At 38.3% G+C, this 27235-nt stretch overlaps 1 protein-coding gene across 3 annotated transcripts in view; it reads right to left on the reverse strand.

Annotated features, from left to right (window-relative positions):
* Nucleotides 1-273: 273 nt before the first annotated feature.
* Nucleotides 274-27235, reverse strand: part of FRS2 (fibroblast growth factor receptor substrate 2) — a 53343-nt gene continuing 26381 nt past the window's right edge. Inside the window, exons 2-7 of one of the 3 annotated variants that reach the window (XM_063322974.1) lie at nucleotides 14958-15063; nucleotides 12658-12749; nucleotides 10654-10840; nucleotides 7256-7414; nucleotides 6176-6339; nucleotides 274-2667 (exon numbers count right to left, since the gene is read on the reverse strand). In XM_063322974.1, coding sequence (XP_063179044.1) covers nucleotides 1714-2667; nucleotides 6176-6339; nucleotides 7256-7414; nucleotides 10654-10840; nucleotides 12658-12723 — 1530 coding nt within the window. In that variant the 5' untranslated portion in view covers nucleotides 12724-12749; nucleotides 14958-15063 and the 3' untranslated portion in view covers nucleotides 274-1713. Of the gene's footprint in view, nucleotides 2668-6175; nucleotides 6340-7255; nucleotides 7415-8119; nucleotides 8152-10653; nucleotides 10841-12657; nucleotides 12750-14957; nucleotides 15064-27235 lie in introns of those variants that run through there. The other 2 variants (XM_063322975.1, XM_063322976.1) reach the window with 2 other exon arrangements.

The following is a 27235-nucleotide window of genomic DNA, read 5'->3' on the forward strand; positions in this document are numbered from 1 at the left end:
GTTTGTTTTTTTACAAAACTTCAATTCAAATATTGCATGAAGACCCTTAATTCTTTTTCAGATCTCCAAATGGCTTTTCTTGCGTGTTTTTCCTCACTCACAGTTCAAGGGTTATTTTACATCACATCAGTTCACACAAGCGTCAGTTCATTTGCAATCACAGGCTCAAGAGTAATCTCTTCTGCTGCTAGTACCAAGGTGCACCTGCAATACTGCCAGAATTCTAAAATTATTCAGAGTATTAAAAAAAAAAAAAAACACTAAAAAAAAACCCCCAAAACAAAATAAACACAAAAACTTCTGCTAAGGGTGCATCTGGCATATTTGACAAACAACATTCTACCTGGATGTACCTGTAACACTGAGCAGCCATCATTGTAACCAAGTTCACCAACTGCAAAAGGAAAAGAAGTATGCTCGTAGATAATACTACCTTCAGATAATTTACTACATATCTTTCTAAATTAAAGTATACTATCAACTATGGATACACATTGCTAGAATGTGCAATTTTCTATAAAGAACTAAGTCCAGTACCCTGCCTCCCATGTAACCTGTGTCTGATGCTTTAGAGGAAGACAATAACTGCATAATAAGCCTTTCCAGTTGTGCAATAATGCATGCTGCTGGAGAGCTGGGATATTTCTGTCAGGCATAAAAAAAGTAGAACACTGGACAAAGACAACCATTTGACCTTCAAGAGATTTTCTTTGTCAAATGCAGAGAGTAAGACAAACACATAAATGACCCTGAACAATAATTAAAGCTATGTACAAAATTTTTACTTTTAAAACAAGACTTTATGGAACAGATAAAGAAACAGACAAATGCAAAGAAAGGAAGGCACATTGAACTAAGAAATTACAAGAGAACCTTAATTCATTCAGCCAACCTGTGAATTCCTTCACAAAAAAAACCCCAAAACTCTAATTAGAGATTAAAATTCTGTCAGATTTCACAGGGAACTTGATACGCCACTCAGAATTCTCTTCTAGCGGAAGGAGCTTAAGGCTGGGTTTAGATGCATTTATAGCTCTGATCGCCAAACTTCAATGTGACCTCTCTAATATCACACAAGTTAAGAAAATTATTGGGAAGTAGAGGCCTTCTTGCCCATATGGTCTTAAAAAAAAAAAAACAAAAAAACAAACCACACACACAACACAACAAACTAACAACCAAAAAACAGACAAAAAAGGTATGGTGTTTATATCCCTTGAGATGAACCAATACATCTTGTGTACGTCAAACTGAGTGAATTAATGCATTACATACATTTCATTCTGGAGGAGCCACTTCAATGAGGAATGAACATAAGATGGGTATCTTGAAAGATTAGGTTTACCTGCTAATAATGCACATATCAAGAGGCTTTAAAAAGTGTTATAAATGCCATTAACAAGTATAGGCACCAGACCAGAATATTTATAAATTCAAAACTGGCATGTCACTCAAACTCTAATCAATTTAAAGAGGCACTGTGAAAGGTGGTGATGCTGCTATGCAGTAATTACTACTACTGTAGAATGAAATAGTGTTACCTAAATGAATACTTGCTCTACATTAATTCCCTTTAGTTAGACAAGTACATGAAGTATGCAGAAAAAGTTCTATTAGTCTATAAAAGGCGTTAGTGTTAAGAAATGCAAAGTACTTGCATCTTCCATTTTATAAACTTCACAAAAGGTGCAAATGATTTAATGCTTCCCAGGCTCACATAGGCAGGTCAGTACTGTTATGTCTAGTTTTCCTAGAAGTACCATCATCTCGGGGCAGTGCTTTTTGCAAGCTTGACATAGCAGCAGTTCTTTCAATGTCTATCACAGCATACAGCTCTGTGCGCCTGGTTGGAGTTTGCGGAAGTGGAGTGGTGGGGGTTTTTGGAGTCTGAGGGTTGTCGGAGTCACTACCACCTTCCAAGTCAACCTGTATATAGTTGAGCTGCCTGTGTTCTAAACTTGGACGCCTAATGTCAAAGTTAAAGACTGTTGGGGTACAGTCCCGACGTCGTGAAAATTCTACTTTATGAGCACTTGCTGGTACTGTTACATTCTCTGTATTGACATAATTATGCATTGGATCTAGGTTATTGTGGTAGCCATTCAGAGATGGGGTCTTTGGTCCTAAACTGTCATCTTCGTCTCTACTCAGCTTGCGGGCTTCCCAAACAGGAGGCAAGGATGGCAAGTTCTCATAGTTCAACAGCGCAGTTCTCCTCTGAGCAGAGTTGTTAATGTTCTGGGTGTCTGAGGTACTGGTTGATGTCAAACGACCTCTCCTGACCCCTGAGGCACTAGGGATTGATAACCTATTTATATTTTCATACACAAATTTATTACCAGATGGTGTTTCTCTACGTTCATCACTGTCGTACCCAGTGTCCCATTCAGTGTTGTTTGTGCTGCTGCCGCCGCTAACTTGGTCTCTCCCAAGTTGCTCCAGTTTCTCTCTTTCCATTAACTGCCTTTGAACAGGTGTTGGTCCTAAAACAAACTTAACTCCTTCAGGCTCCAGGAGAACCTGAGCATCTCTGTCATCAGTACACATCTGATCATCTTTCATTTTAGTTGTTTCAGTGTTTGAAAGCTTTGATTCCAGTGGCGCATGCACACTTGATCGATTTTTTCTTTCTTCTTGTACCCCAGTAGTGTTGACGTAAGTGTGCACCTAAAAGGGGAAGAAAAAAAGAAAAAGGAAATTCAAATGCTATTTGTGCTTTTTCTTTTCCTCCAAACTTCTTTCCTTCTTATCTCCCTGCTTTTCTAATCAAAATACCTGAAAACCAAATCTTGTGATAGCAGCTGTTTAAGAGCAAAGGTCATCTCTCACGTTTTGCTGAACTGTGCTCAGTTTGGGGTTTTTACCTGAAATTTTGTTGTTGGTTTTGCTAATGTTATTCTAACAAAAGAATAGAACTTACATCCTACATTAATAATTATTTTGATTTGATGTTTTATCTTAGTTGTGCTCTAGTTACAGTTTTTCAGGTTCCATTCCAGCTTTGCTCTGGTGAGGGCAACCTTGGGCTGCTACAATTTAGCTCATTAGTCCACTTGGACAAATCAGCGAAGCAGAGCTCTACTTCATTGCCCCTTACCATGACAGTGACCAACAGTTAAATAAGCAAGGCGTTTGACACAGTCTCCCACAGCATCCTCGTAGGGAAGCTTAGGAAAAGTGGGCTTGATGAATGGACAGTAAGGTGGATAGATAACTGGTTGAAAGACAGAGCTCAGAGGGTAGTGATTAGGGGCACAGAGTCTAGTTGGAGGTCAGTGATGAGTGGTGTTCCCCAGGGGTCAGTACTGGGTCCAGTCCTCTTCAATATATTCATCAATGACCTGGATGAGGGGATAGAGTGCACCCTCAGCAAGTTCGCCGATGACACAAAGCTGCGGGGGTTGGCTGACACACCGGAAGGCTGTGCCACCATACAGAGAGACCTGGGCAGGCTGGAGAGTTGGGCAGAGAGGAATCTTATGAAATTCAATAAGGGCAAGAGTAGGGTGCTGCACCTGGGGAGGAATAACCCCATGCACCAGTACAGGTTGGGGGCTGACCTGCTGGAGAGCAGCTTGGTGAAAAGAGACCTGGGAGTCCTGGTGGACAACAGGAAGACCATGAGCCAGCAATGTGCCCTTGTGGCCAAGAAGGCCAATGGCATCCTGGGCTGCATCCAGAAGAGTGTGGCCAGCAGGTCGAGGGAGGTCATCCTCCCCCTCTACTCTGCCTTGGTGAGGCCGCATCTGGAGTACTGTGTTCTGGGCTCCCCGGTTCAAGAGGGACAAGGAACTGCTGGAGAGGGTGCAGCAGAGAGCTACCAAGATGATTAGGGGACTCAAACACCTCTCTTATGAGGAAAGGCTGAGGGATTTGGGTCTCTTCAGTCTGGAAAAAAAGACAACTGAGGGGGGACCTTATCAACACTTATAAATACTTAAAGGGTGGGTGTCAGGAGGATGGGGCCAGGATCTTTTCAGTGGTGCCCGGGGACAGGACAAGAGGTAACGGGCACAAACTTGAGCATAGGAAGTTCCACCTAAACATGAGGAGGAACTTCTTTACTTTGAGGGTGGCGGAGCACTGGCACAGGCTGCCCAGAGAGGTGGTGGAGTCTCTGTCTCTGGAGACAGTCAAAACACCTGGACGCGTTCCTGTGCAACCTGCTCTAGGTGACCCTGCTGTGGCAGGGCGGTTGGACTAGGTGATCTCCAGAGGCCCCTTCCAACCCTATGATTCTATGAATAGTTGCTTCAGCTAAATATATCTTTGTAATTTCCACGCTACAATGGAAATCTACTGTACATTTAAAAAAAATCCCCAAAAACAAAACACCGCAAAAAAAACCCCACGATCTCACCTTGTGTATGACTTAAGCAGTAAGAAGAGAGGTTGGCTCTACTGAAAGAATAGTCTGTTCTTTCTCCAAGAGCCACCAGCCTCCTAATACCAGAAACTGAAGTAGAAAAATATATAATTCCATACAAACTATGGCACTCAGAATTAAAAAGGAGCAGGAGCTGGCACCAGGTGCCACTAAGAAAGGCAGGAATACACCACTGGATTGTCCCTGTGGTGGATCAACATATGGCTGAATAGGAATGACTGGAGTAATGGATTCCTTCTTTAAATTTTAATTCTGTCTGGATACCCAAACAGCAAAAGCAGTACTTTCCAGCAGCAGGCACCTAGCCTTCCCAACTTTTCTGTCAAGCTCTACAAGCTGAAGTGTTATTTACAGCTCACTGGACTCCTACAATGACTCCGTAAACTCATTTACTCTTCAATAACTCCAACAATAACACTTGGGATTCTTCTTTGGGGACTCCTAACAAATCCTCTCCCACAAGACAGTTCACTGCACTTTGCCCTGGTTACCTTCTCTGGTTTCCAACACTGTTTCTTGTCACACATGGGAGTCTTCCTAAACCACATTATATTTTATTAAACTTGACTAACATTTTCATCAGAAATCTGAATGATGAGATAGAACACACCCTCTAAAAGTTTTCAGTCTATCCCAGATTGGTTGTGTTTCCACTGAAAGGGATTCTCAGCAGCCTGGAGAATTGACCTCATAGAAATCTTACGGATTTCAGCAACACCAGATGCAAAGTCCAGTGTCTGGTGTGGAACAAACCCAACAGTACAGGCTAGGCACCAACTGACTTGAAAACAGCCTTGCAGAAAAGCACCAGGGGTCCAGGTGTATGGTAAGTTGAATATGAACCAGCAGTGCGCCCTTGCAGCAATGAAAACCAAACGTGCACTGGTTTGTGTTAGCAAAAGCACAACCAGTAGATTAAGGAAAGTGATGGTCCCATCAATTCAGCACTTGTGAGACTGAATCTGAATTCCCCAGTACAAGACAGACATCACCATACTGGATTAAGTCCAGTAGAGGGCGATGATTAGAGGGGCTGGAGCATGTGACATACAAGAAGTTGAGAGCCCTATCCTTGTTCAGTCTCAAGAGGAGGGCAGGAAACCACCTAATAGTTGTTTTCAACTACCTGAAAGATAAAGAAAATATAGAGACAGACCCTTTTTGGAGATGCTCAGCAAAAGGATATGGGTCAACAGACACCAGCTGCAACAGGAAAAAATCCAATTACATCTTAAGGAGAAATGCTTTCCCTGCAAAGGTGGTGAAACACTGCAACACATGGCTCAGAGACACTGCGGAATCCCCTTGTTTGGAGTATTCAAAGCATGAAAGGACAAGGCTCTGTGCAGCCACCATCTAACTTTGAAATTTGACCTGGAGGACTCTAGAGGTCCCTTCTAACCTAAGTTATTCTATGATTTCTATTCACCAAATAGAAGATTTACATGTAAAGAAGCTTTTTGACCAGGATCTCTCATTATAAAGTACAATTTATGCATTTAAAAATAATAACATTTTTGAAAAGAGTATGTGCAAATACATACTTTCTATGTCTTTATTTTCATATAAATATGAAGAGCAACTTAGTTACTTTTCCTCAACAAGCTACACCATGAAGTACCATTTCAAAGAGACGAGGCAAACACTTTTCTGAGGTAGTTAACGTAACAGTAGAAATACATTACACCTGATACTGAAAAACACAAATGAAAGCCTACAGAACAAGCATCATGAAAATCTGAACTAACATAGAACTGAAGCTATATGAGGGGAAAAAAAAATACCCACTTGCTCCTCTGGTACAAGTAAAGGATGTGTTGATTCTTCACCAACAGAGGGGAGCCGTGCACTTCCGACAGAAGGATGTCTGCTGGAAGGATGCGATGAAGCATCTCCAAAAGATGGATATCTGGGATAGCCATTAGGTAAACTTTGTGCATTGAACCCAGGAGCTGATTCAATTAGAAAACAAGCAAAACCATATTAAAATAGAACATTTTACTGTATATGAATAAGATGCTTTATATCTTCGTTTTCAATTTTCAAAAGAGAAATTACAATATGTAAAACAGTATTAAATATTCACAAGACTCAATTTTGCTGGGGGGAAAGAAAGGGAAAGCAAATTGCAGAATATAGCATCCCAGTATTTACTGGGAAACATGTCTGAAGCAACCACTGAAATCTAGGTTGTAGTACACAGCATAGTCCTCCCAGAAAACTCGCTATCCAACTTCTCTTTCTACCATTAACAACATGTCTCCCTAACAAACAGGGTCTTAATTTACTTAAGCTTCCATTTCTCTGAAATCAACAACCTGGAATTCCTAGTTTCAACTATCAAGCCATCTGCCTGAGATTACCTAAAATTCTCCAGTATTTTTGAAAGGACTTCACTCTACTCATCCATCTACTCACAGCAAAAGAAAGATTCCAAATCCACTGTCGATGTGGTATCACCATTACTTTTCCCCCCCCCTTAAAAAGTCTGGAACATTGCCCAACATTAACATTTCTCAGAAATGCTACAAGTAAAACATGATAATATATTACAAAGCAATTCAATTGGTGTATTCCTAAGTGTTCATAAGAACAGTGCTTCACTGAAGCACTGTTCTTATGCAACAACTAAGTTCCCAGAACTTATTTCTTAAAGCTGAAGAACTTGACTATGGCAGTTTTGCTCCCAGGATTTAGTATCTCAAGTATCTTTAGTATTCAAGAGAATGCATTACTGTAATTAGCCTCTTAGCTTTAAATTAGCTTTCTTTTTAATTACCTAAAGATTTAATGCAAATTAAATGCTATTTTCAGCTAAGTACCACATTACATTCAGGTATGTCATCTAACAGTGTAACCATTACTTACTGGTAGGTGTTCGAGGGGTTCTTGGAGCTTCCAATTCAGTTTGATGATTATTCCTTTCTACTACTGGTTCTTCTACCACATTTATGCTATTATTCTGCATTATCTCTTGCAACATATTAAATAGCTCTTCTGCACGGGCACATTTAAAGGCAAAGATTCCTATAAATACACAAGAAAAAAATCAAAATCCTTTAACATAAGAAACATGCCTTACAGTGTATGTAACTTTCAAAAAATAGAACTGGAATCCACGTAATGAATACCTGTTAAAGAAGCAAAAATGTTAAGAAATTTTTATTGTGCCAAAAACCACAAAATTACTGTGAGAACCTTTAAAGTGTTTATCTAATAGAAGAATAAGATTCCCATGCACCGAAAGTGAAATTAGAACAGCAAATTGGTTCAGTTAAGAGCAAAACTAAGTTTTGAGTGGTAAATGAGGGGTAAAAAAAAAAACAAACAACAATCAAACCACAAAACAAGGCAAGAGTTGGGGTTTTTTTTAAGCTGATCAAAAGGAAACCTGTTAAATAAATATATTTTTTAAAAATCAGAAAACACTACATGAAACTACTCTGGTGCTACAAGGTCATATTTTTTAAACCAGATTTCTATTAAATTACCAGAAAAATAAGATACCTGCACAACAAGAAAGAAGGATTTAAACACTGGGTAAAAGTTTAGTTTCTTTAAGAAGATTAAAACGAAAAGCTAGTGAGACAAACTGTGTGAAACGGACAGTAACGAACCACTTGCTTTAGGCTAAAGGATAGACACAGAACACAAAGTTAGCAGCAATACCATGTATTTTGCGTGTGTATTGTGCCACTTTGCCTTTAAACAGCAGGGAGCGCCCCAACTTACCCTCACCAGCAAAGTCGCAGCTTTGGATTATTCTTCCATTGAAAGCATGAAGTTAAAGTTGACATGCTTGTTAAACGTGGGTGCAGGTGCTCATTTTTTAAAGTGAGTATTACAGTCTTAAAACACTCTTTACTAAAAACTACCTACCTATATAGCTAGTTCTGTAAGTGCAATTATGTTAATATGCTGGCAATTACTATCATCATATATTTATTTAAGGACGCAGAACTGTGACACATCAGAACTACCAGAAATACTCCACACGGCAGAAGTTCACAAAAACCCAGCTGGGAATATACCAAACGGGCTAAGAGGAAGGACACTCAACAATTAATATTCAGCTGGTGCAGTGAATAAGCTTCATGCTTGCAACACAGCAGCTGTAGAGCTGCTTCTACTACATTTCCCCAACCCACAATCCAGCTCAAGTACAATAGTCCATGTTTAATTTTTTGTGTATTTCTAAAAATTTACATTAGACACTTAAATCTTAGCAGACAAAAATAAAATAATTAGGTTCAAAAGCTTTAAAAAGCTCCCAGTATGTTTCTGAGAAATTCAGCTGCCTTTGTCCCTTTGTTTAAGAAAGGCGCTTCCAATTGCTGATTCCTTAAAAGATGAGGTGAACTAAATTGGCACTGAAACCTCAAGCAAAACCAACTTGATGAAACCTTGATTTTTGTTAAATACACATTAAATACAGTGTTATCTGTCACTAACACAATACGGTGACACGTCAGCTCCTTCAAGCATTCAATCCTAATTACCTATTAGCTTTGCTCCCAAAACACGTCTTCAGGATTTTTAAAACCTAGCACAAACTCAATGTTTCACCATCACTGCATTCTGACAACTTATCAATAGATATCATTTGAGATTAAACAGAAAACACAAACAAGAATACTGACTAATGTAATCAGTAAAAGTTGCTGGGCAGTATTCAGGGTATTCTCAAATGAAAAATTCTTGGTCATCTCGCCAAGTGAAGATGAAGTTTTGCAACTGTGCCCACAAAACCCAGTGTAGGTCTCAGGAACAATGCTCCATTGCAAAATGGCAGCAGGGAGAACATATTCTGCCAGATTTCTTTTTTCCTCAATATTTGCAGTATTTTAGTATTACGTAAGGAAGGCAAGAAACAAAAGAGGGAGGAAAGGGTTGCTGCTCACACAGCCTGCTTAATCTTCTCTATTAAAAAAAAAATAAATTAGGAGGGAAGCAGAGAAGTCAATTAGACTTAGACTCAGTAGACAATTTTGCAGACTTGCTAATAGGCCATGGAAAAGAACCTCCAAAATAATATTTTCAATCGAATTTTATTAGTATTTCTTTTACATGTTTAGAAGAAGCAGTAAATTAAACCTGCAAAATCAATTAAAGTGTTTTTCTTCAAAACAAAGTTTATTACTTTCTTCTCAGAATTCTGAAAATTTAGTTTAGTATGGAATATACTGTAACATTTGAAAACATCTCTATTTCTCATTAGGAGATGAGCTGAGAATGCCTTCTAAACTTTTATAACAACAACAACAAAAAAAAACCTGTCTGCCCTTACCTCTGCTTGGACAATGAAGATTGTCCAGCTTTATGATCAAGTTCATTCATCTTCGTGATTTTTTACAGTGAAAAAAAATATGAATTAAGAATTGCAACTGCTAAATAGCATTATTGATAAAAACAGTAGTAAATGCTAAAAATCCACAAGAAAAATAAAAATGCAACTTAATTTCACAGTATATGAATATGTAAGAACACACACAGCTATATCACAGTAGAAAGGTGCAAAATAAGGCTGAAACCTCAAACAAAACAGCTATTCCCTCGGGGACTGCTGCAGTGAAGAGAAAGAGAAAAGCCTGCATCTTTTCATGGGGAGCCAACCTTGGCTAAGGCAGGCGTGATCTGGGAAGTGGAAAGGTAACCATGTTTTTCCAATTAAAGCCACACAGAAAATAACTGAGCAGAGCTGGAGTTTACACGCTTCATATAAAAATGTGTCAAAATTTGAGAATGATGTCATTGATATAAATGAAAGTGGTATTTGTTTTAGGAAAAGGATGAAACACAAATGCGTTACTGAAGACAATAACAGGGTAGGAATATTCAGTTCATACCAGTGCTCCAGTCTTTTAATAATCTGAAAGTAGAGAATTCTTTGAATTCTGAGAAGATTCTCCACAGTTTCTGGTTTCACTGCCCCTCCCTGAAAGTCAAGTCAACCTCTGAGGCAGGAGAGTTTCCCTGTCAAAACCACCTCCTAAGTTGACCCAGAAGTATCCACACATGCAAGCATGAAGTGCTCCAGACCTACAATCCCAGAAACTATGTGCAACTCAAATCCTCATTTTACCATAAAACCATCGCTCATGCTTTTTTTTCCAGAAGCCACATTCACATAGCCTTTACAATCCTTGCCAAAGGACAGGCAAATATATATATATATATATATATTTATTTATTTATTTTTAAAACAAAATTGTCTTCCAACATCAAATAAATTTCCACAAAGCTTTATATACAAAAATTCCACATACCTTGTCCAGTTTGACACCTTCGGCCACTTTCAAAAGAGAAAAGATTTGAGTCATAGCCATAGCGACGGAGACAGAGGTAGTGCCATTTTACAGAGTCCCTTTTACGGGTGTACAAAATTAGTTCTGTATCTGTAAGTTCCATTATGCCAGAACCCAGTTCATTACCATCATCATCCACGTTAATAACCTATAAAAAAGGCAGTTCAACAGCATTAGGTAAGTACTCTTTTCAGCACCAATACCACTTCTGATAATGCTTCACTGATGTGCTCCATCTGCTCTGCCATATGAGTTACGATCCTGAAAGGTTTTTTTTTAAAAAAAAACCAAAAACTAAACCTTTCCAAACCAGTTCCTTTGCTCCCCCAACCCAGAATTAAAATAATACATATTTAAAATCAATATGAATGAGATTGCATAACATTATTGTAAAATCTGAGGAGAAATTTTAAAATAGATTTGTAAGTTTAATTTTATTTTTTTAAAACTGGCTTTATGTACATATTCTAGTATTTCCACACAGATAAGGCATACCTCAAATAATGGAATCTTTCAGAGCCCCATTTCTAAAAAAAAAAATATTTGCTTTGTCATATAACTCCACTTACAGTTGGGAAAAGGAATGAAAAAGGATAAGGGGCTCCAAGATAAAGCTTCCTTCACATACCTGTATAGCCTTGCACTGTGCTGAATCACCAGACTGTTTTAGATTTTTTTTCTGCCTTTTTAAAGCCAACAAATAGTTCAAATACCCTATGGTCACCTTGCATGAAAACATGTGTATAAAGCTTAAACTCTTAGTCTTTCTGCTTTTAAACCAGTTGGTCATCTGCATCCTTTATGGAAATCAGACAATGTATATTTTCCTCCGCATATATTTTACCTCACGATACTGCTTTTAGTGGGATTCCTTCTTACTCAATAAAAAGGCTACCAAAAAAATCCTCCCTATGGTATCAATTAATGTTACTCCTTAAAGAGGCATTTTCAACTTGAAATCTAGTCAATCAAAAAGAATTAGGAATAGCTTCATCTGCCACCGAGGCTTATGCCAACTTTTTTCATTTTGCAAATTACATTCTTTCATCTTCTCCCCCCTGCTGCTAAATCAGCAACCCACACAAACAATAGAGAAATTCTACAATGAGAAAAATAGGAACTAGTTACACAAAGTGATGTCAAATTCATAAAAAGCAAGAAAACAGAAAAATATTTTATCCTTCAGCTTTTTGTACTGATAATATTAAACATTTCCAGAAATTCCCATGGCTTTAAAGCTCATTTCAGTGTTGCCCTAAGGCAACGCATGAATCATTTTTCACTATGGAAGCATTACGTTCCTTTGCCAACTCACGAAGACAGTTTGGAGCACAGAAGCAAATCTGACTTGTGTGACTATGCAAAGGTATGTTTACTTAAAGTCACTGACTTCAGCAGCTTCGTGCTAAGCATGTTAAGCGCATGAACAAGTGTTCACAAGCTTAGAAATTCCAGGCATATAAGGGACAGAAGCTTATTTATAAATAAAATTCCTTCAAGTAAAGGACGAAAGTTCTCAAAATGCTACAATCAGTTGTGATCTTCAAGTAAAATCCTCCATTGGTGACCCCGCACATCCAGGTTTGTAATCACACTTCTCCAATAGCTCTTCCCTTACCCTTACAACTCCCTTCCTAACTTCCATAATCTCCCAGAAGCAACAACACTTACTTGGGCCCTACCAGCTGAAATGCAGACAGACCAAAACCACAGGGCTTTTTCCTCCTTCCTTAAGATCAAAACTGTCATAAAGAAGCCTACCCTGTCTAGAGAATTCCTGTCACTGCTGGTAAGAGAGATTTCTAAAGGGGCAAGAGAAACCTGTAGCCACAGACACGTGCAACTGTGCAATGTTTGACCCGTTCAGTAATTCTCACCCTATTTTCATATAAATTTTTTCTATCGCAGACCTACTCTGCAAGAAAGCAACAAAATAATTCACAGCACACCGCGTCAGTTGCTTACCTTAAACTTGTTTCGATGGTTATCTGGGACAGTTTCTTTATCTGGACAGCTACAACAGCTACCCATGACTTCTTTAGAAGACCATGTGATCTCTAAAGGAGAAAAAACCACCCAACAAAACGATCATTTAGTTGAAGCAAAAACAGTATCATCAACAAAACAATGCAACACAAATTGCTCTCTGAAATTACAGTTCTTCGTGATGAACTTTGCAGTCATAAGTAATAAAAAAATCAACATAAATAACACAAATATTTTTAAATATTTAAGTTAAGAGAAGTTAGATTTGGCATTAAGGAGCGGCAACACCAAGCTCTTGAAGTCCTACCAATAACTCAACTTGAGGTTACTACCAAACAGACCCACTGGATTTGCCACCTTTATTCCCATGGTAGCAGCTTGGGGGAAAACAAAACCCAACAACTTACTGGGTGCGATTCTCATCTCCTAAACCAGGGCCCTTTACACAAGGCAACTACCTGGATACCAGTTCCATCTAAATGAGCACTCCCCAGCTTAGACTGCTGAGCACAGCCCTGCCCTAGTGACGCCCACACAAGCCCTGGGCTGTAGGAGGTTACCAGGCAGAGGCAACACAAAGAGCCCACATGGCGATGATCCTGAAAGGCTGCCCTGGCTCCGGCAGCTCCAGGGCTGGCTGGCAAGAGAGGGTGGAGGTGTCCCAGGCCTGCAGGCAGCCCTGTGCTGGCACCCATGCGGTGAGGCTTTCTCTGTGCTTCCACTTTTAAATACTTCCCATATAGCAATGTATATAAGACTATGTAATTGAAGTCAAGGGAAGGAAAAAAAAAAACCACGCTCAACACTAATATTTTAAAACTTGGGTTTTTTTTTAATTTCTGTTAAGTTCCATTTGGATTAAATTGTATTACACAGTCTACTTAATTTGCTATAAAACAGGAATTCAACTAACACTGAACAGCATGGCTAAATGAAGGAACCCAAGAATAACTATTTGATATTTTGATACTTTCATTTAAAGACTTTTGTATATATGGTAAAACTTTCTTAAAACAGTATGATAAAATATTAATAGAATCAAGTCTCACAACTTGTTTCTCCTCCTTCTACCACCTTGCAGAGGGTTGTAAGTCTCATGTTTCTTAAATACACGGAAGTCAGATAAAAGAAAACTTAACCCATTTACATCGTCTTTATATTGGATAAGAACTAAAATTTCCACTACACAAATGAGAAGTGAGGCAAAATCCTGGAAGACAGCTACTAAGGCAACAAGAGATATGATATTAGGAATCGCAAAGAAGGAAGACAAAACTGGTTGGTAACTTGTCCTGACCAAAGGGGGAAAATATCTGACGTCACCTTAAGAAAACCAGGACTTGCTTTCTAGACAGGCATTTGTATTAGCATACGGCAGAAGTATCCAAGTAGCACTTCAGTCTGCCAAGAAATAAGGTGCAAGGAATACAATGAAGAGCAGCTAACTCTTCCCCTCTTCTTGACCAGAAAAGCCACTCAAAAGAGATACTGCTACCCTGGAGACTGTATAAATCTGTGTAAATTTTTTTTGCTTATACATTCTGCTCTTTTTGTTTAGAAAGGGAGATACAGGTAATAACACTTATTACTAATTTCCTAGCCTGGCACCCCACAATGCCTCACTACAGTAATGTTCAGATGTTGGTCTTGTTAGCCTACTGATGCTACCCTATTTATTCTGAGAATCCACTGCTAAAAAGAGCAACAGGTAACAATAGCTGTAATGCAGATTAACAATGAATATATAAGTTTGCAGCAAACACTTTCAGGCTCTGGTCCACACAGTAGTCTAGCTGCAGACGCTTCTAGCAGCCTTCAAGAACAGATGCTTGCACTTAATAAAGCACAGTTGTAGACCTCCCCAAACAAAGTGGAAACAGAACTAGAGAGCAACATGCTGTTATAGTATCATGACTTCCTTTGCATTCAGCATAAAATAACTGATCAAATCTGTTGGAGGCAGATGCCTACAAACTTAAAAAATAATAATTAAAAAAAACCTTAACTGCAAAGTAGTTTGGGAAAAATCACTAGAGTTGCAAGTAGAAAGCTGTAGTATATGAAGATGTATGAAGTATAGCCACTGTATCTCAGAAATGACAAAGAAAGGATATGTAATCAATAATCATACAAGCTTGTTATTTTGTCTCCACTATATTTTAATGTTAATACTTCAGAAAACCAAGAACTGCAATGCCGCTTCAAAGGAGAGATGTGAACCAAGGCTACAAGGAAGAAATGAAACAGCTAGGGAACTGGCAGAATTAAAAATCACTCACCTAGATTTGGCCATTAATATTCCCAGCCTTTCCTGCAGCATCAGGGCTTCTGTCATACTCAAAGTGTCATGCTGTCTTGTCACAGAACTAATCATTTGACCTAGAACTAGAAGAGCACACAAAAACATAATTTTTCTTGTTTTTGTAATTCCAGGTAGTAAACTAACAAAAATACTTTTTTTTTTTTTTTGGCAGCATTATGCCAAGTGAGATCTTCATGGCTAGGCTGCATCTTGAGTGGAGTTTTAGAAGAGAGACTGATCTATTAGAGCTTCCCCATCACTTCAGTGCCTACTCGTAAGAAAATAATCTAGTGTCCCTTTCTGCCATGTAGCCTGTCACACTGGGGACTTCACTCATTTCCCCACTCACTCTTTACCCAATTTGGTGTGTGGAAACGACAGACGCAAAGCTCCCATTATCCTTAGCACATACCGAACCAAACCACAGCAGACAAGCAGAAGAACACATACAACTTACTCTGCTTAACTCCCTCTTGCTTATCCCACTGAACATATACAAATGCTGACTTGTATGGCTAACACATTGCCCTTTCTCTACTTCCCTCATGATTCTTGCTCCATGACATTAACCATAAATTGCTTGCTTTCACTTCCCCCGCCCTCCAGATTACTCTCATACTAACTATCCACTCACATAACACCGAAAACTCAACTGCTGCTTCCATCAGGCTAACAGTTGGCAGCCTCCATCCCCTGTTTGTAAAATTGCCAAATGAGCACTTGATGTTTCCTTTGACGCTGCTTCTTGAACTCAAGAGAAGGGCTAAATTCTCAGAAAAATACTTTATTATTAGCCTTTCTTATCAGCCTCTTGGAATGTCTATGCAAACTTGTTTAAGACCACTGCAGCTCTGCTTATCCATACTGCTGCAATTCTTTGTATTCATCTGCTGTACTCTGCCTTACGCCTGGATTAAAAGCGTTTTGGGAACCCAAAGCACTCTACTTTTTTTGCATAGTATCAAACGTAACATAGTCCCAAACTCATCCCAGGTCCTAGGCATCATGATAACAGCTGCAGAGCACTCTTACCACTCCACCACTACTGTGGAGGTAACGTGCAAGGGAACAGCAGAAATTCAATACTGGTAAATACAAAATAACACACCTAGCAGAAGAGCTCCATCTGTTAGGAAAGATCACTCATGTAGTCATGCAGTTCAATGAAAACACTAGCTCAAAAGCTATCATAAAGCAAACAAAACAGAATTGCTCAGAAAGAACCAAAAGAGCCAAAACAAAAATTCAGTTCTATTGTATGAATCCACAGTGCACCCACAGATATAGCAATGTATGCAATCGTGCCTCCCCCATCAAAAAAAAGGCAGAGCAAAACCAGAAATATGCTACTTGGACTGCTCAGCCTGTAAAAACGGACCACACAGGACAGAAAAGATGAGTATAGAAGTATAGGTGACATGAAGAAGATAAATAAAGCACAACGATTTTCCAAATGCAAGCATGAGGGAGCAGCAGTTGATATTATTAAGGGGCAAGTTCAAAAAAACTACACAGAAGTACTTTTTGCACATAGTATGTAGTTAAACTTTGTGACCTACATCTTGTGGGAACAAGTTCCAAAAATTTAAAGATTCAGGAAGTAATTGGACAAATGCAAGCTCCATGAAGGGCTTTTAAACTCATGGGTGTTACATCTGGCTCAAAAAGTCTCCAAGCTGCAGATATTTAGAAGGGTCTTAGGGAATGAGCATAAAATGCTCCTTCTTACTATTCCCTTCCCTAGAGATTTACTATTGGCTGTCAGAATTTACTCTTTACTGTCAGAAACAGGAGACTGTACAAACCAGTACTTCAAGTCTGACCCAATAAAGCCATTCTGGTTAACCTAAAAGGATGACATGGATGCCACATAAGTTTTTGAGCGCACTGTCATAAGACATTAAAAAAGGAAATAATTAACAACTTGTATTTAACTTGAAACTAAAATCTAGATTTCACAAAGCTACAGAAGGATAAACTTATTGAACTGCTTGATAGATAGGTATATTTGTATACACATACTAAACATAAACATTCTCTGCTGTGCATAAATGGTATTTAGTATCAGGAACTTGCTACAAGTCACACAACCTTCCTGTAATTTATTTACTTGCCCTTTAGCCAAAAGCTTTCTCGATCTAGGACAAAATTGTACACAGTTGTATTCAAGATCTATCCATCTGCACAGGCTCTGGTTCTATGATGGCCCTACCCAATCTACCTGGCATTATTTAACTATGTTTTTTGGTCAGGTTAGGTTTTTGTTGGCTTAGTACACCACACCAGCTCAGCAGAGAGTCTAGCAAGTGCCAGAGCCAGTGGGGGACAGAATCCCAGCCTTAGGCACCTCTGCTCAGTTTTTAGCAAACTTAGCCCCTTCACTAAGTACTGAGATTTACTTAGTTTACCAAATTAACTACTAAAATCTTCAGGATGGGAGATAGGGAGCAGAAAGTCTGACCCACCCACTCTCGTGGAATCTTAGATACTCATTAGAAAAATAAGAAAATTAAAAATTTTCACAGGCAAGTTACACTAATGCAGGTGTGTTTGCACTGGTATTTACCCTGATATTTTTCTAGTAAAGTTTTAAAGCCTTCCTATGGTTTGGCTACCTAAAGCAGACTAGCCTGTTTCAGTTACCTAAGGATGTTTCTTCATTCATCTAAACAGAGTTTTAATGGATAAAAGAAAGCATATAAATTTACACCACCTAACTTCTTTTAAATGTAAAGCAATAATAAAATTCTCCAACCAGTTGTTTCCAGTTACAAGTTGGCGATTTACTCTGTTTGGGATTTTCTTAAATCTTCCCAGATTGCAAAATATTTACCCAAACTTAAACATACAAGCAGAAGTAGACATTTTCACAGTCACAACCCTAAGTGTTAATCTTTCCAGTTATTTCTAAAATGTCAAATTTAGGAGCTGTAATTTCCCGTTCGTGAAGCATCAGTGGTGGCTGGATGCAGTCATGCAAGGAGGGGAAGGGGACAAAGAGTATTTTCTGCTTTTCCCTGACACTGCAAGGTAAAAATCCCAGGCAAGACAAACCAGGACCAGCCCTTATCTAAACCTTGTTAACAGGCGTGAAAGTTAGGAACTGCCATAACTTCACTGAGATTTATTACATGGCTTTGTAAAGTAAAACATCTCTCTTTCCGTCATAGACTAAGCAGTGGCGACAAATTATGCTAATATCAAAAGTCAAGGATCTTGACTGTGTGCAAACACAGCAGATGCTCTTTTAAAAAAAAAAAGTCACACTCAAAAGCTTACAGAAATTCCAACATTTGCAATTCTCCAATTTCCCCAGGTTGGGAACGGTCTGAACAAGAGATGCTTTCCCCTTGTGTAAGAAAGGCCACATGGACAAGCTGCAATTGTACTTCTTTGGCACATGATAACTGGTCACCCCATTAAAGTCAGCTCACGGTTGCAAAGCTGATCTAAATACTGGCATTAATTTAGTTCTGCATGCTCTGGTTGCAAAATCAAACATTAACTTTGAGGGATATTTTCTGTACGCATTAATTCCTAGTACACACCTTTTAAAAACCAGGGAAGGAAAAGCCCCAAATGATAGCACGCCTCAGAAGAGGTCGGGAGAAGCAAAAGGTGCCTTGTCTGTAAGCCAATCTTTTGCACATATTATTTTCAAATGAAAAAGTGGCATTGCAAACCACCAGCTGCCACAGTGCTACATCCTCTCTATGCCTTGCTCTTAGACCTACAAGTAGAGAGCACAAAACATAACTACAGTGCATCAACATAATTTTAAGGTTTTTGATACCACAAAATTGCGGTTTAAAAATAAATAAATAATAAGAAAAGATGACATGGGCTTTTCCCTCCTTCAGAAATTTTAACATGTAGAAAGCCCAATAAATACAATTGAATAACTGGAGAAAGGTGCCTGTGTACAGGCTGTTAGCACTCAAGCTGACAAACACTTGAACCTATTCGTTCACATATTATCAAGCACTCAATAATATTTTGATCCCAGCTAAGTGATATAAACACATACTTACACTGTCATTTCTGCCTATTACATTCTAAATTGCCCAATGTAGAAGACTACATCTACTTTTAAAGTGTCAGCATCAACCATTTTCAAAGACTGTTTCTTGTACGGCCTATGCTGTTGGGGTGAGGGAGAAAGACATAATCCCAACCACTAGAACATCGAACTCCTCTGCACTTTTATTTCCTACTTGTATTTAAAATATTTGCTTTAAAAGGTAAAGAGAAGTATTCTCAAACCCTCTACAAGTAACACCAGTTTCTGTGGATAATAAAGCAGTTATAATAAAAACCAAGCCAACAGAAATGCTGTGAAGTATATTAAAATTGCAAACGCATTGACACATGGATAAAATAAAAATCAGGAGTATTTCACCTTCTTCTTTAATTTCTTTAAATAATTCTATTTAGCACCGTGAGTAGAATAACATTTTTCAAATTGTTAAATATTTTTAAAACTTGAAACTGCCTGGCACGTCATATTTCTTTTTTCTTCAGGAACAAAACAAGGATGTAACCCTCATAGTTTAGACATTTCTCAAAATGGGTTCCATAACCATAAAGGGTTAGCCATGGTTTACCTAAATTTGAAATATGTTATTAGCCACCGTGTTTTATACCAACACTGAAATCAATCATTACAAAAAATTAAGTCCATTTAAGATATTTTTTTTCAGCTGCACCAGCACTATTTGAGTATTTCAAATAGTATACTATTTGAGTATTTCAGAACTACAGAATTGCGTTCTCCCAGCTATTTACTATCAAAGAAGGATCAAAAAGACTATATTCAATTTCAAGTTTTATTAACACACTCTTTAAATGCAAGTTATATGAATGGCGTCAATACCTGCTCCTTTCTTAACTTCATAGTTAATGCTCATATCAATCAAGTAAACAAACAAATAAAAAGATGGAAATGAATTGTACTTGACAGCTTCAGGAGAAATTCAGTTTTTTAAAGGGAAAAGCCTAATACTTGGGAGAAGAGTGGAGGGAACAGACAATGTAGTGGTTGTCATCTGTACCAAGGTTAGGAAGGTTTCAATATCATAGCTGCCTTCTGTGACATAAATTCAAGTTGCTGTCTAGTGGGAAGACAGTCAGCATGACAAGCATGTATTTATTTTTAAAAAACCAAGTTCTCCGATATTTTCATGTTCACTTTTTCAAATTGTTCTTTTAGCTGCAGAGTTTTGTTTAGTAGCTCTTTTCAATTTAATGTTACCTGATCATAACAGTGACAAAGCAGGAGACTAACCATTTCTTTTCCTCCCCATTTCGGGTCCTCTTTAAAAGTTAAAAGTTTTTGGGAACATTAGATACATGTATGAAAAGACAACTGTTACTTAAAAAAAAATACATATTCTGCTGAAACCAGCATTTGTGGGAGCAAGAAAATTTAAAAGTGACTAGCATGTCTTCTTCCTAAGTTCTTAAAACTTTGAAAGAACGGACTTTACAAGCTATTTCAAATTCAGATTGTGCCATTTCAATTTACATCTACCATGTAAAAGACACTTTACCACAAAAGAAGTAGTTTTTAACTTGCACACTACTCTCCATCCTAGAGTCATCAGTGTTGGGCACTTCTCGTCATGAAGCATTCTCATCGCAAGAACAAGTGGCAACAGCCCACACAATAGAAATACACAAGTTTACTTAATACCTAACAAAAATAGTACCTTTCACAGAAACCGTGACTTTGCAGATAGAACAACTCGTGTGAAGTGATGCACATTTGGCTGAGAGCCAAATTTCGTCCTTCTGTTTGATGGCCCTAAGAGCACTAGGGGGACCAGACCTCCTAGGAAAATCAGAAGGTTCCTGGAAAGCCTTCCTGAAGCCTTCAGAATTGCCTTGTTGTGGACCTAAACTGTATGTCAGATTGGAGCCATATTTTCCTGCAACATAGCTGAATCTCTCGACATTAACTGTAGCACAGGGAAGCTACGAGCAGGTTTTTTGTTCCTTGACTTCCGTTGTATGAGCCTCTTTGAAATGGGAGAACTTGAGTGTGCCCCTCCTTAACCTCCTTTCAGGTAAGAGAATGTAGCCTCAAATTACAAACTACAGAAGCAAGTGGGAGACAACAAAATATTTTTTTTTTCTGAAAACCCATAAAGTCTCTGCTAAGAGACACGAAGGCTGCTGTATCTGCAGCTTAAAGGTAGAATTAGCTCTCCACAAAGGATTGTCCCAAGCCCAGAAAGGGCTCTTTCTCCTGATGCCTTGGAGTTCAAGAATTATCAGATGTGCTGACAATGGGAAATTATTTGTATTTGTACAAAAGTATTCACAAATTGCTTAGTATTAAGTAAAACTCCCCCTTCTCCTTTCCTCCAAGCATGTTAATGTTGTCATCTCTTACAAAACTCCTTAAAAACAAACACAATTCTCCTCAAAACTATTACTTAAGAGAGATAACGCTTAAAATACTTTGTGCAGGAACAGACCCATCACATTTCAAGATTTTCCCTCTTACAGACACATTTTTTATTCCTCTCTCACCTTTTTACAGAATGATGCTGAATATAAAGTGATTTACTTCAGATTTGACATCTTTCAATACTTCATATTTCATTATTTCCACCTTTGCATACAATGTTAAATATTTCTTGATATTTGATTTTAGCTGGTGCATTTAGATTTAACAGTGAATTTTCACTTTGCAAAAATCTAAGCAGCATGGATGGGATGCAATTTATAAAGCAACCTATTTTGCTCAGGATACTGAGGACATAATATGTTAAAAGCAAAACATGCTTTAAGAGTTACTGCATGAATTGTGGATTAAATCCTCTATTTAAAAATTCACCCCAAACAATGGCAAAACTTCCATTGCCTTTACCAGCCCAAAATCTGCCTGTGACAGAACCTGAAGCTTACATACTTGATTCCTTCGAATGCTAGCAACTCCATTTAACTTCTGTTTTCTGTTTTTCAGTTTGCCCTATGATGAGCCACACAGCATAGAACCTGCCCCTCCCTGAAGCTCATTCCAGTACATCTTTCTCCTCTTTTAAACTCTCACAATGGGAAATATTTGAAGAAAGCACAGCCAAATCCCTACGGATACATTATGATAAGTAATTTTCTCAGCTCAAAGTTTTTGAGCACTCTTGATGCTAATGGTTATTCTACAGCATGGAAAAACCTCCCCTGGATACTGTCACCTCAGAGATTAAGTACAAACTGAGAGTATAAACCTGAGCATTTCAGGTTATATATACATAATTTCTAAGTAACTCATTACATCCTCTGCTCATTAACCAGAGTTGTCACTACAGCAAAGCAGCTTTAATTTTTCTGCACAAAAAAAAATTTTGGATGAAAGTGGAAGTCCTACAGGCATTTGAAACAGCAAACAGACTAATAAACAGAGGAACCAACTTACCATGCAAGAAAAATGTTACTGAGTAAAATAATGGTTGTTTTATTGCCATGTCATTCCTTCTAGAATACAGGTGAAGGCGGCTGAAATGATACTGCAGTCAGTCCTTTTAGTTTTGCTGGTAGCCGAACACTATTTCATAACTGGCTAATACAACGGATTAAATGGATAACCTACTCATCTGATGTGGCAAATCCTGCGTCTTCAGAGTCATGATGTAATCCATGGTGGCAAATTCTATATGATTTAAGAATTCTGGTATCCTACTTAGGACTTAAAATAGCCCATGCTTTGACCTTCTATTTATTTTGGCTAGTGTATCTTCGCTACCATGAAGCCAAGTTCTTTGAATTGGAAAACAAAACTTAGGTTTCTGGAACATGGGACTCCCACGTACCAGACCTCACATGCACATAAGAGATGCAGCACCAAAATAAAGCATTTGCCCTGAACTAGTAATTACTGAGTGTGGTCAGCTCCAAGGGCCTCGTTCCCCCAATGGTCACAAAAAGGACCTCTTCGCTTTATAATTAGTTGGAAAAAAAATAAAAGATTTTGGTACATCAGCAAAGACTGACTAATTCACTTTAATGTTTGGAGACAGAAAGACGTAAGAGGTGCCAGAGCTGGAATGTTGTCCCATGGAAACACAGGGGTTTAAAGGGATACGAGTGTTCAGCAGAACAGGATGAAGGGAAGAAGAAATACAGCAAAAGAAAGGGCACAGAACTCCTTGCCTGCCCATACATGTGGCCATCCTTCAAACCAACTCCTTTCAGGTGTCCTGGAAGGCCCTTACCTTGCACAATCTGACAAACAACAACGTAACAATTCACCCCCAAACAGCGAATGTATTTTGGGGAGATGGCATTTTAGTAGTAAAGCAAGCTGAACTAAGGTCAGACATAATCCTTGCCCTTCATCCACTTGGCAATGATTACTAAGAAAATGAATATTGAAGGTGCCTCAGTAGTAGAAGGATGAAAAAGCAGCAGGGCTAACAAACCATAACAGAGTTAAAAACGACAGTGAAGGAGAAAGGAGATCCAAGAAGAAACTAAACATGCTGAGAAAGAGTTTGGTGCTGCTGGCTGCAATTATGGAAAACAAAGTATGAATGGTAGAGGTGAAGTTGCAGAATCTAGTTTCTAACTTCACTTATGCTAACAGGTGGAGTTTTACCTTGAGATTTTTATTAAATGAGCATGTTGTCAGACTTATGGTTAAAACACAGTAATAAGTGTATGCTGGTTTTCTCTCTTTAGCCCTTTGGGGGTGTGTGTGTGCGTGTGTGTTAAAAAAAAAAAAAAACAACAAATGCAAAACCAAAACACAAAACTGGCAAAACCCAAGCTAAACTGTAAAGCCTTCTGGCTCCTGTGAAAACAACATTATTGCAACCACACACAAGCTCCAGCACACAAGCTTGCTGTTTCGGCGCGCCGCCCTCGGAGCCCTATTTGAACAGGCGGCAAGGAGGCTGATGCAGGATCGCGCCGAACTCGCCCGTCTCAGCAGCATTCCTCCACCAGCACCTCCTGCCCCTGCCAGCCGCCTGCTCCTCAAACTCACGGGAGACTCCCTTTGCTTTTCTTACTCCTCCTTTTTAACACCCAGATCCTCAGGACTCAAGCTGGTTTGCTGTATATGTTTCAGTATATTTGGATTCAAAGTGGTCAGCAACTTTTTACTTCTTCCCCCTTTTTACTTCACCCCACTTCGGTCTTGGTGCTATACAAAAATACCCAATAAAAATACCCAATTGAAGAGTCACGTAAAATTTTTGAAATGGCATGTTAGTATTAAATTTATTCTCTCTGGGTCTCCTTAGAAGTGATCATTTTAGCAAAAAGCTCAAATTTAGGTAAGTTAGTTAAACATTTGTTGGAACACTGTTCATCAGAAATTCCTTTAAAAAAACCATGCTCCTTCTGACAGAGAAGCTCTTGTATTCGCCACAATTACAGTAGGACTGAAGATTAAAGACCAACTCAAACAGCTGAGTTAGATGAGCAGAGAGAACTGCAGCAGGCAGCGATGCCATGCCAACACTGGAATACTTTATGACGTTTAAGACTGATTTATGTGACACTGATCCCACACCTCTCCACTTTGCTCTAACCTGACATTTTAAGACCCGCATTCTCTTATCATCCTGGGGTGTGGCACCCCCTATTTTGGCCTATCCTAAGGCAATATAAAAGACACATTTCATCCAAGTATTAGGTTGACACAACTGTTCCATTCAATAGGTTCATAAACATATATATATATATATACACACACACACAGGGCATTAAATGGAGTTTCAAATCTTCAGCTCAGCACATTTTGGAAACTCTAGGTCTTTAATGAACATGCACCTTGAACAGGAGCACACAAGCTGTTTGCTCCACCATCCCCATTAATCTTTCTGAGGATGTGGGACAACGTTCCTTATTCTATTCTTTAATCGCTCTCCAAAAAACGTTCCTCTTACTCTAAACTTCCAGGGAAACAAGACTTATATTTTACTTGGTATCGTTTTTAAAACAACTTACACACATGTAAATATTTTTCAATTTCTTACTAAAACAATTTCTCCAGATCCACACCACCATATTGTTTTCTGTGAATGTCTGCCAGATTAACTACATCCTTTTAAAAGAAACAGCCAGAACATCAAACTCCAAACCGCGACATTAGGTTAAATAAGCAAGCACTACTAAATTATTTCATTCTTGGAAATTCTCAATCTCTTTAAAAATGTCCTCTGAGGAACAGCTTATACAAAAAGCATCATTTTTACAATGAAACTGAAGACACGAAACTGAAGTTTTAAGCATTTTAAAGTTTTCTGTGTTATGTAAAAGCTTTTTGGGTATAGGATCAAGGAGAAAGGCAAGGGCTACAACAAGTCAGTCAAGTAATGGGGTCTAAGAGGAAGAGAGAATCTAGCATAATTCTTGAAAAGGATGCCTGGCTTGAAACTGTTTAAGTAGTGAGTCAGCTCTCCAATATTTAACCACAAATGCCTCCTAAAACTTGAGGCCCACAGCTCTTGCCAAGTCTTCAAAGCCAGCAAAGTGCCAAATTTTGTAATTAAGTAAGTGGCATTGAGTTTATATTTTGTAATATTTTAATCTCTGAAATATTGTTCATTCAGACATTTCAGGAAAGGTTAAGTTTTGCTTTTATGGTTTTGACACATTTTGCACACAGTCTTCTAATACATTAATAGAAACAACACTGAAATGCCTGCAAGGTCTTTCTTACCGAAATGTTAGGCAGTTTCTGTAAGATGTTATCAAAACCAAGCCCATGCCACTGTGCTTTATAAAAATAAATAAATAGATAAATACAGTTTCAGTATGTATTGTCAATATGTGCCCTTCTTCATCCATCCATTGGTTCCTCTTTCACTATCTGCAAGTTCTTAGCACTTGAATACAAGGAACCTGGCCTTACTGAACATTTAGCTTTTATACATGGTTTTTGTTTCTTGGAAAACTGACAATCCCATCATTATCCCAAGATATCATTAAATCTAGGTTCTTTTAAAAATAGTTTGTCTTCTGTATTTATTATTTGTCCCTTTTCCGTACGGAACTCTTGTCATCACATTTAAAAGACTTCTTAATTCTGTTTGCATGCCTCCTCACATGCTTCTTGTACATTTTTTCTTCCCACTTTAAGAATAAATTCTAATAATCATTTAACTTTTCCTCCCCTGTGATCCCAATTCGTTGTATAAAAGAGGAAGATTAGCAATAGCTATTTACTATCTATAGTATCTATATATATATCTATATATAGTTTATACTAGCTATAAATCAAAACTACATAAACTCTTCACTGGTATCTGATACGAAGTGAGATCCACAATCTTTTGGGTACCTTTTGTCACCACTGAATTGGATCTGCCAAAAAGCAGGTTTAGGTTAAATTTTTTTTCTTTGCATTTGCAATGAAAAAAAGCATAAGCACATTTAGTTAATGTGGCTGATTTGTTAAACCATGGTAACCTGACTGTGTAGATGCCTGTCTGTGCTTCAGGCTACACCAACTCATTAAAATTCTGATTATCAGGATCTGCCTAGTACATTTAAGTAAAACCCAAGTATAATCATATTTCTGCACCCAAGAAACCATTTTCTTCTTTTCACTGCTGAATCTCTTACAGTTAATTTCTATGCAATTAAATAACTTGTCACCCCCGCTACAATATCTTTAGTTTTGATTACTCCTTTGTTAGTGGTTTAACAAGCTCCCCAGTAGTCTAGCTGATCCATGCCCTAAAAAGTGGAATGGCATGGATCAGCTAGAAATGGGAATGAAAGTTTCCAAAAAACATAGTTTGACCTACCTGTACAGTAGAGAGCAAAGTTCCATTAACTGAAAAATTTCTTACTGCTTTACAACTAACACAGCAAAAAGGTCCATTTCCTTGTATTAGATTTCCATTTTTTAAAAGAGCTCCTTTCTGGGTCTTATAAAATGTTTATTTCTTGACCATTGGTGAAACACTACAGAAATTTCTGTAGCAACCCAGATCTCTCAATATAGAGCCCTGCAAAACATTATTCTGTTGGATGACTATTATACCACATTACACAACTGCTGTCCCATGTTAACATCATGCAGCATTTTATTTTAGCAAAAATAAACATACCTTTCTACAGAACCCATTACAAATTGCCCGCTTTTATAAATCTCTTCCTAATATTGTAAAGATCTGTAAAAGTAATATTAGGAGGATATTCAACATGAATGGAAACGTGGGTGTTTGTGTGTGAGAGTGTCAGTGCTTACACACCAGAAGAAGGATTAAAGCTTAGCTTGTCCTGATAAGAGCGAGC

Source organism: Chroicocephalus ridibundus, chromosome 1 (genome assembly GCF_963924245.1).
Source record: "Chroicocephalus ridibundus chromosome 1, bChrRid1.1, whole genome shotgun sequence".
Classification (NCBI taxonomy): domain Eukaryota; kingdom Metazoa; phylum Chordata; class Aves; order Charadriiformes; family Laridae; genus Chroicocephalus; species Chroicocephalus ridibundus.